This window comes from Geotrypetes seraphini, chromosome 3 (genome assembly GCF_902459505.1).
Source record: "Geotrypetes seraphini chromosome 3, aGeoSer1.1, whole genome shotgun sequence".
NCBI classification, from domain to species: domain Eukaryota; kingdom Metazoa; phylum Chordata; class Amphibia; order Gymnophiona; family Dermophiidae; genus Geotrypetes; species Geotrypetes seraphini.
The window spans coordinates 413,110,655-413,123,621 of NC_047086.1; the positions used below are offsets into that span (position 1 = coordinate 413,110,655).

The 12,967-nt window shown below is 43.7% G+C and overlaps 1 protein-coding gene across 2 annotated transcripts in view; it reads left to right on the plus strand.

The window, feature by feature from the left end:
* The window catches only part of PEX6 (peroxisomal biogenesis factor 6), a 369,373-nt gene that overhangs the window by 293,099 nt on the left and 63,307 nt on the right, over positions 1-12,967 (plus strand). Inside the window, exon 13 of one of the 2 annotated variants that reach the window (XM_033936158.1) lies at positions 5,451-5,559. The exons of the other annotated variant lie outside the window; for it this stretch is intronic. Coding sequence (XP_033792049.1) covers positions 5,451-5,559 — 109 coding nt within the window. The remainder of the gene's footprint in view (positions 1-5,450; positions 5,560-12,967) is intronic. 2 annotated transcript variants of the gene reach the window in all.

Consider the following 12,967-nt stretch of genomic DNA (forward strand, 5'->3'; position numbering starts at 1 on the left):
AATATAGGAATTGCCGCTGCTGGGTCAGACCAGTGGTCCATTATGCCCAGCAGTCCGCTCACACGGCAGACCTCTGGTCAAAGACCAGCACCCTAACTGAGACTAGCCCTGCCAGTGCACGTTCTTGTTCAGCAGGAAGTTGTCTAACTTTGTCTTGAATCCCTGGAGGGTGTTTTCCCTATGACAGACTCCGGAAGAGCGTTCCAATTTTCTACCACTCTCTGGGTGAAGAAGAACTTCCTTACGTTTGTACGGAATCTATCCCCTTTCAACTTTAGGGAGTGCCCTCTCGTTCTCTCTATGTTGGAGAGGGTGAACAACCCATCCTTATCTACTAAGTCTACCCCCTTCAGTACCTTGAATGTTTCGATCATGTCCCCTCTCAATCTCCTCTGTTCGAGGGAGAAGAGGCCCAGTTTCTCTAATCTTTTGCTATACGGCAGCTCCTCCAAACCCTTAACCATCTTAGTCACTCTTCTCTGGACCCTTTCAAGTAGTACCGTGTCCTTCTTCATGTACGGTGACCAGTGCTGGACGCACTATGGCCCAGTACAGCGGCATGATAACCTTCTCCGATCTGTTCGTGATCCCCTTTATCATTCCTAGCATTCTGTTCGCTCTTTTCGCCACCGCAGCACATTGCATGGACGGCTTCATCGACTTGTTGATCAGAACTGCCAAGTCCCTTTCCTGGGAGGTCTCTCCAAGTACCGCCCCAGACATCCTGTATTCGTGCATGAGATTTTTGTTACCAACATGCATCACTTTACATCAGTTTGGGCAAGCAGTGCTGCAAAATTCTTTGTCTTCCTAAATGCCAATTTTCCCTCCAGCCCTTTTGGGTTTCGCTAGGCTCATGTTTGTTCACTGGAACCATCTACCCAGGGGCATGATCCTGGCAGTTTGGGAGTCCCAGTTCAGAAGTCATTCCTCCTTTCTTTTAAAATGTTTCTTTTCTATTTTTGGCCCATACATCAAAGATTTGGTCAACTCTAGCCTATCTTCAGGTTTCCTTCCCAAATCCTGGAAACAATCAATCATTCATCCTATTGTCAAGGACCACACTTCTAGTATTCAAAATATGTCCAACTATCGACCCATAGCCAATATACCATTCATAGCTAAACTTATGGAAAAAATTGTGTTCCATCAATTATCCGATTTCACTGAGAAAACAAAAGTCCTACACCCTAATCAAACGGGATTTCGGCACCACCACCCCACTGAACTTTCCTTGCTAGGTTTAACTACAAAAATACTTTACCACCTCGACCATCATCAATCAGTTCTTCTTATTTCTCTAGATCTTTCTTCTGCTTTCGATACTATCGACAATAGTTTATTGTTATCTCGTCTTCATGAAATAGGTGTAACAGATCAAGTCATGGACTAGTTCACCTCTTACTTTTCTGACAGATCATCCAAGGTTATTTTTAATAATTCATCTTCCGAACCTACTTCCACTAAACATGGAATCCCGCAAGGTTCCATTTTGTCACTGCTGCTTTTCAATATCTTTTTGTTCCCTCTTTTGACCGTGGGCTAATCTATCGGCTTCACCACCTTTGCATATGCCGATGATGTACAACTTATTCACCCTATCGACCTGAATAACGTCGGGGATGTTGCTTCCATTAATCAAAAACTTGAAAAAATTAAACTATGGTTAGATTCAAATAGGCTATCTCTTAACATTAATAAATCTAAATTAATGATTTTTCCCTTTAAAGAGGGAATAACTCTTCAGGCCCCTTTGAAATTTGAATCTCTCCCAATTAAAGTTGTACCTACCAGCTTTTGGGAGTCACTTTTGATTGCAAATTCTCATATCACACTCACATTAGTACGGTGGTTCAAAAATGCTTCCACCGTCTCAGAATGATACGCTCTCTATCTAAACTATTAGATCAATCATCCTTGAATACTTTAATCCATTCTTTGGTAATTTCTTGTATAGATTACTGTAATGCCCTTTATAAGGGCATTACAAAAAAAGAAATAAGACGTCTCCAGATAGTACAAAATACTGCTATTAAGATCATTTACGATGCAAAGAAATACGATCATGTCTCTCCACTTTTAATCGACTCTCATTGGCTGCCTATTGAACATAGAATTAGTTATAAAATTTTACTATTAACCTTCACTACTCGTTCATACAGTCAACCTGAGTTTATTGACAGACTTCTTACTCCTTATTATCCCACTAAATCTCTTCGCTCTATATCACAAAACCTCCTAGTTGTACCATCTTTAAAATTAATTAATACATTGAGATCTAACAACTTTGCCGTCATTGCACCGTCCCTATGGAATTCTTTGCCCAATCACTTGCGAGCAGAATCTTCGACAAAGCAATTTAAAACAAAACTTAATATTTTTATTTGAGGATGCTTTTGGATAAAACTGTCCTTCTTAGGACTTAATTAACTAAAGTCCCTCCCCTACCTATTGTACTACCCCTAAGTGTGCTTTATCTATAAATTGTAGTTCAGCCCTTCTTTCCCAATGGTTTCCAGTCTTTTAACATATGTCTTTTGTTACTATAGATTAACCTAACATTGTTTTGTATAATATTTTAACCTTAATTTGTTTTGTCTCTTTTAAAGATATCTCTTTTATTATTGTTGTACACTGCCTAGAAACCTGAATAAGCGGTATAAAAAATCTTTTAATAAACTTGAAACTTGAAAATATACCTGCTTGTCCTTAGAGAAAGCAAAGTTACTTAACTGTAGCAGGTGTTCTCCGAGGACAGAACATAAGCAATGCCTCTGCTGGGTCAGACCTGAGGTCCATCTTGCCCAGCAGTCCGCTCACGCGGCGGCCCAACAGGTCCAGGACCTGAGTAGTAATCCTCTATTTATACCCTTCTATTCCCTTTTCCAGCAGGAAAATGTCCAATCCTCTCTTAAATCCCAGTACTGTATTCTGCCCTATAACGTCCTCCGGAAGCGCATTCCAAGTGTCCACCACACGTTGGGTAAAGAAGAACTTCCTGGCATTCGTATTGAATCTGTCCCCTTTCAACTTTTCCGAATGCCCTCTTGTTCTTTTATTTTTTGAAAGTTTGAAGAATCTGTCCCTCTCTACTCTCTCTATGCCCCTCATGATCTTATAAGTCTCTATCATATCCCTTCTAAGTCTCCTCTTCTCCAGGGAAAAGAGACCCAGTTTCTCCAATCTCTCAGCGTATGAAAGGTTTTCCATCCCTTTTATCAGACGTGTCGCTCTTCTCTGAACTCTCTCGAGTAACGCCATATCCTTCTTAAGATATGGCGACCAAAACTGGACACAGTATTCCAGGTGTGGGCGCACCATCACCCGATACAGCGGCAGGATAACTTCTTTTGTCCTGGTTGTAATACCCTTCTTGATTATACCTAGCATTCTATTCGCTCTCTTAGCAGCTGCTGCGCACTGTGCCGTCGGCTTCATTGACCTGTCCACCACAGCAGTTAAATATTCTCACAACCCAACCACCTCTCTTAGTTAGCTTCTTGGCTTTATCACTGAACTGCAGGTCCCGCAGGCTGACATTGGTGGGAAATCTCCAGAAGATGTACAGTATGGGCTGTGTTTAAAATTTAAAGTGACAATATACTTGTTACTTGTCCATACTGGGTTCTGTGGGTAATATCACCCATATGAGAGAATATATACCTGCTATCCACGGAGAACACCTGCTACAGGTAAGAAACTTTGCTTTCAGGTTCTCAGGTTTTATTCTGGTCATTGTGTACTGTACATATACACAAATATATATATAAATGTACCTGTAAATAGAAACCTAAGTCTAAAAAATTATGTGTATGCTGTCCAAAGTATCCATAAATATACTAGGGTAAAAGTGAAAAGAGTCGCCACAGTGGAATCACAGAAAGACAGTATTAGTCCCCATGGAGCGATCATCATAAATTGAACCTTTAACTGCATTCTGTTTATATCACCTGCCCCCTTTTTCAGTCTTCAGGATCCCAACATTACTTGTAAAGCAGTGGTCTCAAACTCAAACCCTTTGTAGGGCCACATTTGGGACTTGTAGGGCTGCAGAAAAAATAGTTAATGTCTTTTATTTAAAAAAAAATTATTTATTCATTTTACATCTTACAACAAGTGTATCATAAAATAACATTTAAACTTATACAATATCACATGATTCTCTATCAATTTAACTTAAATCATAATATTTAAACCCTCCCTCCCAACCCTACTAATTCATATGTAGTACATATATCATATAATATATATTCTGTCCTATTAATCCAATCATTTAATATCAAATCAGAAATCCCACCCCCCCATACTTTGCAATTATACCTATTAGGGAAAAATGATAGTCCAATAACTACTCATTACAATATTCTATCAATGGCCTCCAAACCTCCAGAAAGTTATTAAAATTACTTTTCTGCAAGGCTAACATTCTTTTCATCTTGAATATATGACATAATGAATTCCACCAAAAACTATAATTTAATCTATTCTAATTTTTCCAATTAAATGTAATCTGCTGAATGGCAACTCCTGTCATAATAAGTAATAGCTTATTATTCTTTGCATAAATTTGACTTATAGATGGTTGCAACTGAAGCAGACCATTCAGGCAGGGTTCCCTGAATGGAAAAATCTTAATAATCAATATAGTCTAGAGTTCTTGTGTTTTCAGGTGGACTTCCTGGGACACCAGGCCGCACAGTGGTATAAATTGATATCTGGATTTATGAATAAAAAACCAAAAACTGGTCTTAAAGACATTTGGAGCATTGAGATTAAGCATCAAATTACTGCATCTCAATGGCCACGAATTTGGTCTTGGAGGATGAGTTGTACAATGTCGGCATCTATGAGACAAACTTGGTTTTTTCTGTTGCACCGAGCTTTCTGGACCCCTGTTCGTTTACAAAAATTAGATAGCTCTAAGTTTAATAGATGTTGGCATTGTCATCTCGAAGTGGGGACTTTAGATCATTTATTGTTTTATTGTCCATTCATTTTGGCTTTTTGGAAATCGATTTGGGGCCAAATAAATTGTTTGTTGGGAAATCCTGTGGCTCTATCCTATGATACTATATTATTTGGAATGTCAATGAGAAAGAATAGTTAATGTCTTATTAAAAAAATGACAATTTTACATGAGGTGAAACTCTATAGTTTATAAACCTTTCCTTTTGACTAAGTCTTAATAATAATATTGTAATTTATAGCTAAAGAGACATGTGATCAAGAAACTGTTTTATTTTACTTTTGTGATTGATGCACATACCGAGGGCCTCAAAATAGTATCTGGAGGGCCGCGAGTTTGAGACTACTGCTCTAAAGGGAGGGAAGAGAGAGCTTTCAGCACATTTCTCCCACATCCTTGCCTCAGAAATTCTTCACTTGCCTGAGTTCCTGATCCTGCCTCCTGCATTTCCTGTGTCTCATTCCCTAATTTATCTTCTTTTCAGTGTTTGCCAGAGCCAGGGCAGCTGCTCCTTGCATTATATTCTTTGATGAACTGGACTCTCTGGCTCCAAACCGTGGCAGGAGTGGAGACTCAGGTGGTGTTATGGACAGGTGAGAGCCCTTTCCAGAAGTCTGTATTAAAGAGAAGCTTATTAAAACAAAGCGATTTCCTAACAGTACAAATATCAACATGACCCCCCCAGTGACAATTCTCGAATTAACATTTAGAATCTCCCCTCCCCTAGGTGGACAATCTAGTGAATGTATCGGTCCACTTCATTGAGATTTGTCTCTTTTCAATTCAAATTGCTATCCCTCTTTTTTTCTGTAACTTACCAAAGCAGGCAGAGCAAGCGGCAGCTGAGGGCAGGCGGAGGCAGAGGAGACAAGCAGCAGGAAAGCGGGGACCGAGGCAATCAAGGAAGAGGCAGGAAACGGTGGGAGCGAGGAGCGGCGAGAGTTAGCTCCGCCCACTCGCACCGCGTCACCACCAGCGTCAGTGCCCGGACTCCCCCTTAAACAGGAAGGGAGCCGCGGGCGAAAAGGCACAGCGACCGCGTGCAGGAGGAGGCAGGCAGAGGAGACAAGCAGCAGGAAAGCGGGGACCGAGGCAATCAAGGAGGAGGCAGGAAACGGGAACGAGGAGCGAGTAGCAGCGAGAGTTAGCTCCGCCCACTCGCACCACGTCACCACCAGCGTCAGTGCCCGGACTCCCCCTTAAAAAGGGGTGAGCCAACGGCGCGCAGCCGTTCGGCGTTCGGCGAAGACGAGCGGCAAAGGCGCTCACCTTAGCGAGAGCGCCTTTGCGAAGGAGCCAGGAGACCAGGCAGCCCAGCACCGATATCTAACTTCTAGAAAATAAACCACAGGTACTTCTTCTCTACTCACTTCTCATTTCTCTCTTCTCTCTCTACTCTTTCAGCTAGCTGCAAGCCAGGCACCACCCATACCCACCGCGGGACATAGAAACGAGAAAGAAGTAATGGAGGCTGTAGGAACCCAGCAGAGCTACCCAGTATACTGCATTGAATGTCATATGTATGACTACCTCCCCTCCGGGAGGAGGCGTACATATGCAGTCGATGCCAGGAACTGGATAGCCTGAAGGAGGAGGTCGGGAGACTGCAGGTTCGAGTACAGGAACTGGAGGGACTCTGCACCATAGAGGAACAGTGCTGGGCAACTGAAGACACCGCCAGAGAGGACCACATCACGGAACAAGTTAGAGAGCTCAAGAAATTCATTGAGGAGGCCTGTAGGATGGTGGAGGCACAGGACCACCAGCTCATCAGGAGAGATCTAACAGTCGGACGACAGAATCCACCAGACACCATGGGAGTAGGACCTTGCGGAGAATCTGGACAGGCAGATGAGGAGGAAACCCAACAGAATTCGGAGGAAGGACTAGCGGACTGCGCCACTGATACAAACCTGAGACCAGAGAGACAGTTGAGGAAGGGGAGATCTGCTATCGTAGTGGGAGACTCAATCCTGAGAGGAGTGGACAGTCACATAGCTGGAGGCAGAGAGGACCGACTAGTGACATGTCTCCCGGGGGCAAGAACGAAGGACGTCATCGACAAAATTGAGAGGATCCTGGAAGGGGCCGAGACGGAGGAGACAGCTGTAGTAATCCATGTTGGAACCAATGACGTCAGCAGGAGGGACTACAACAGGACTGCACTAACTGATCAGTTCAGGATCCTGGGGAGGAAACTGAAACTGAGGGCAAGGAAGATAGCCTTCTCGGAGATCCTGCCAGTACCGAGAGCGGACGCTATGAGGCAGAGCGAACTACAAGCAATAAACAGTTGGCTCAGGAGATGGTGCGAAGAAGAGGGTTTCCTTTTTGTTCGGAACTGGACAAATTTCTTGCGAAAGAGTAAGCTCTACAGGAGAGACGGACTGCACCTGAGCACAACTGGGACGAGGTTGCTGGCGCGCAACGTCCAGAGCGTCATAGATTTGGCTTTAAACTGAAAAAGATGGGAAAGCCGACAGTCGATCTGACACATCGGACAAAAGTATCAAAGAAAGATACTGAGCAAGGACATTGTAACAGAGTGCTCGGGACTGAGTGGGAATTTTTGGAAAAAGGACCTAAAGATGCAATACAGGGGCCCAAGGCCAAGGACATTGAGCAAGGACATTGTAAAAAAGGGATCGGGACTGAGTGGGGATTTTTGGAAATAGAACCTAAGGACGCAATGCAGGGGATCAAGGCCAAGGATATTGAACAAGGACACTGTAATAGAGGGCTCAGGACTGAGTGGGAATTTTATGAAAAAGGACCTAAGGACAAACTGCAGGGGTCTAGGGCACAAATGCAACTGGCAAGCAGGACTAACAGAGAACAACGGAATCCAGAGGGACAACCAAAAATGGGGAAACAGGCTGAGGACGAAACAGACACACCACAGGAGGAGGATGACCGAGACGAGGCTTGGGGACTGGAAGCTCATGAGGGGGTCGCCAGGAGCGCCAAACCACGAGGAAAACCAGCAAGAAAGGCGAACAGCCGGGACTTACATTGCCTATACACTAACGCTAGGAGCCTAAGGGCTAAAATGGAAGGCTAAAATGGAGAGCTGGAAGTCTTAGTCAACAAAAAGGGCCTAGACATAATTGGAGTCACAGAAACGTGGTGGACTGATGACAGTAAATGGGATGTGGCTTTACCAGGGTTCAAACTCTACAGGAGAGATAGGTCACACAAAAAGGGAGGAGGAATAGCGCTATATATAAAAGATTCCATACATAAAAGATGGAAACAACAGTAAGGGCGGATGACTTGGAATCCCTATGGGTTAAGCTACCAGGAGGAACTGGAGCAGACATAAAATTGGGTCTGTACTATCGCCCACCTGGACAAACAGAAGAAATCGACCAGGATCTGGAGGCTGAACTGAGGCAGGTATGCAAAAGCAGAAGTGTGGTGGTGATGGGGGACTTCAACCACCCGGGGATAGACTGGAGTATCGGGCACTCAAACTGCATGAGGGAGACCAAATTCCTGGAGGTCAAGAGGGACTGTTTCATGGAACAGATGGTCACGGAACCAACACGGGGAGATGCCACTCTTGACCTAATCTTCAACGGACTAGGGGGACCCGCTAAAGAGGTGGCGGTACTAGCCCCACTAGGAAACAGCGATCACAACACGATCCAGTACAAACTAGAATTTGGAACATCCAAGGTGAAAAGAACTACAACGACGGCACTCAACTTCAAAAAAGGGAATTATGAGGCCATGAGGAAAATGGTGGGAAAGAAACTCAACGACAACAAAAGGAAGATGGAGTCCGTAAAAAAAGCCTGGACCATACTCAAGGGCACGGTGCACGAAGCGCAGAACCTGTGCATCCCCAAGTTCAGGAAAGGGTGCAATAAAAATAGAACAAAAAACCCAGTGTGGATAACAAATGCAGTGAAAAAGGCGATAAGTGAAAAGAAAGCATCATTCAAAAAATGGAAAAAGGACAAAACAGATGATAACCAAAAGGAGCATAAAAAACACCAAAAGGAGTGTCACCGAGTGGTTAGGAAAGCAAAAAGAGAATATGAAGAGAAACTGGCGGGGGAAGCGACAAACTTCAAATCATTCTTCGGGTACGTTAAGGGGAAGCAACCAGCAAGGGAGGAAGTGGGACCCTTGGATGATGGAGACAGGAAGGGAGTGGTAAAAGAGGAAAAGGAGATAGCTGACAGGCTAAATAAGTTCTTCACGTCAGTTTTCACGAGGGAGGACACTACTAACATTCCGGAACCCGAAGAGATCGTAAAAGGAGATCTGGATGAAAATCTGGTCCAACTAGAGGTAAGCAAGGTGGATGTCCTCAGGCAGATAGACAGGCTAAAGAGCGACAAATCACCAGGTCCGGACGGCATTCACCCAAGGGTACTCAAGGAACTAAGGAACGAAATAGCTGAGCCACTTCGACAAATATGCAACCTATCCTTAAAAACTGGAGAGATTCCGGAGGACTGGAAAATAGCAAATGTCACACCCATCTTCAAGAAAGGCTCAAGGGGAGACCCAGGAAACTACAGGCCGGTGAGCTTGACCTCAGTCCCGGGAAAGATGATGGAAGCGCTGATTAAAGACAGCATCTAGGAACACATCGAAAAAAATATACATAGTAACATAGAAGATGACGGCAGATAAAGACCCGAATGGTCCATCCAGTCTGCCCAACCTGATTCAATTTAAATTATTATTTTATTTTTTTTTTCTTCTTAGCTATTTCTGGGCGAGAATCCAAAGCTTTACCCGGTTCTGTGCTTGGGTTCCAACTGCCGAAATCTCTGTTAAGACTTACTCCAGCCCATCTACACCCTCCCAGCCATTGAAGCCCTCCTCTGCCCATCCTCCACCAAACGACCATACACAGACACAGACCGTACAAGTCTGCCCAGTAACTGGCCTAGTTCAATCTTTAATATTATTTTCTGATTCTAAATCTTCTGTGTTCATCCCACGCTTTTACTCTCCACCCCCTCTCTCGGGAGCGCATTCCAGGCATCCACCACCCTCTCCGTAAAGTAGAATTTCCTAACATTGCCCCTGAATCTACCACCCCTCAACCTCAAATTATGTCCTCTGGTTTTACCATTTTCCTTTCTCTGGGGCAGCTAAATGGGCAGCTAAAGTCGAGCCAGCATGGTTTCTGCAAGGGCAGGTCATGCCTCACGAACTTATTACACTTCTTTGAGGGGGTAAATAGCCAGGTGGATAAAGGGGAATCCATAGACATCATTTACTTTGACTTCCAAAAAGCCTTCGACAAGGTGCCACACGAAAGACTGCTAAGGAAGCTATGGAACCACGGGGTGCAAGGGGAGGTCCACCGATGGATCAAAAACTGGCTGGCGGGCAGGAAACAGAGGGTTGGAGTAAAGGGCCATTACTCAGACTGGCAATGGGTCACGAGCGGAGTTCCACAGGGGTCGGTGCTGGGACCGCTCCTGTTCAACATATTCATAAACGACCTGGAGGCGGGAACAAAATGTGAGGTAATTAAATTTGCGGACGACACCAAACTATACAGCAGGATCAAAAATACGGAGGACTGCGAAGATCTCCAAAAAGATCTGACAATGCTGGAAGAGTGGGCCAAAAATTGGCAAATGAGCTTCAACATAGGGAAATGCAAGGTCATGCATGTAGGGAATAAGAACCCGATGTTCACTTACAAAATGGGAGGATCACCGCTAGGGGTGAGCAACCTTGAAAGGGACCTGGGAGTGATGGTAGACGCAACATTAAAGGCGTCGGCGCAGTGCGCCACAGGCTCAAGGAAGGCAAACAAAATGCTGGGTATCATTAAGAAGGGTATCACGGCCAGGACGAAGGAAGCCATCCTGCCACTGTATCGTGCAATGGTGTGCCCACACCTGGAGTACTGTGTTCAGTACTGGTCGCCGTACCTCAAGAAGGACATAGCGGTACTTGAGAGAGTCCAGAGAAGAGCAACTAGGCTAATAAAGGGTATGGAGGACCTCTCATATACTGACAGACTGAAAAAGCTGGGGCTTTTCTCCCTGGAAAAGCGGAGACTTAGAGGAGACATGATAGAAACCTTCAAGATCATGAAGGGCATAGAAAAAGTACACAGGGACAGATTTTTCAAATTATGGGGAACCACAAGTACAAGGGGGCACTCAGAGAAATTGAAAGGGGAAAGGTTTAGAACAAACGCCAGAAAGTTCTTTTTCACCCAGAGGGTAGTGAATACATGGAACGCGCTACCGGAGAATGTGATAAGCAGGAGCACGCTACAGGGCTTTAAAGAAGGTTTGGATAGGTACCTGGAGGACAAAGGGATCGAGGGGTACAGATAGGAGTAGAGGTAGGTTATAGGGATAGGATTAGAGGTAAGTTATAAAATTAGTCGGGGACCACTGTTCAGGCAATAAGCCTGATGGGCCGCCGTGGGAGCAGACCGCTGGGCAAGATGGACCTCTGGTCTGTCTCAGCGGAGGCAACTTCTTATGTTCTTATGTCCCCTTCAAAACAGCAATGTCTACTAGTTTATAGGACCTAATTTTGAATATTCAAGTTTCATTTATTATTTGTTATCCTGCCTTGTGGAGACTATCCAGGCAGTTCACTAATAAAAATGAAATTAATTTTAGTTGCCTTTCTTATTGCAAGAAGACAACCAAATAGAATCATCAGTTATATTGCATAACACAACACTAACAACCCTCCCGTCCTGACCACCCACCCAGAGACAAACAACCCCTTCCCCCCAAGTGAAAGTAATCTTAATTAATTTCTTGGTTATGTGTGTATAGTCTTTGGCCCTTCCCTCTTACCTCCCCCGTGTTTCTTTTCTTTCTTGTTATTAAAACATTTTATAACATGGTCTATGTGCACCAGTGTTAGGAAGGAGAGAGTAAGCCCTTTAAGTATAAAAATGTGTGATGCACCAGTGGTGTGTTTCAGTTGGTCGAGCATTGTAGAAGGTGATTGGAGGGACGAGGTTTCCTCTGCGAGTCGGAATTGCTAGACAAGGGGTGGGAAGAGTGGGTGAATAGGAGAGTAATTATACTTTAATTTTTAGATAAGCGGTTTATCAAAACCTAATAAACTTGAAATGTGTAACTGGTGGAATTATGCCAACTTTAGCCTTTTTCACTCTTTTGCACAGAAGAATGGGGGGGCTGAGCACCCAGGCTGGTGAGTTTTTACCTTATTTTTCCCCCATTATACTTCCATTAACATTGAACATGGGTAAATCTGGTACTAGACTTATGTCTCTGAACTTTTCAGGTATTATTTCCCCTATTAAAAGTAACAAAATATTGAGTTTATTCAAAGTTTTTCAAGTTTTATTAAAAATTTGATATTCTGCCTATCGTATTTTGAAGCAGATACAAATGAGTCTACAATAAAAAAAATAAAATCATGGGGACAAGAACTGCAAAACTTACTGACTTACTGGTACATTAGGGTAGAGGGATGGAACTCTATTGCTTATAGGAAAGAGACAATGGGAAGGACAAATTGGATCATGGGCCCTTCTGTAAGTGTTAATCATAAAAGGAGGGGAACTAAGAACAAAGGTACTGCCTTTAAACATCTTAAAGTAGATGTACAGATACAGAGCATCTTAAGCTATGAGACTAGGTGGGGGAGATTTTATTTTTCCTCATCTGGCTCATGTAAGGGAGGTGTGGTAATTTTCTTTCATAAATCATTTCAATACCAGGTGACTTTGTTAAAAAAGCCACTGCTGGTTTACAGTTTCTTTATATTTAATTACCATTTTAAGGCCAAAGCAAACCAAGCAGTTTTCAATAAAATCGATTAAAACCATAAATCAAATGGAGTAATACAATAGTCCACCCCCCCCCCATACACACAAGAAAAGATTCTGTTACGTTCCCTCTGGAATCAGTACGAAAGGTATTCAATCCATGCCCGCAAATCGGGACCTGCAGAAATCCACACATTTTCTTCATCTGCTCCTCCTACTTGGCGAACTGTGCAGAAGTCTGTCTGATCTGCGCTGCT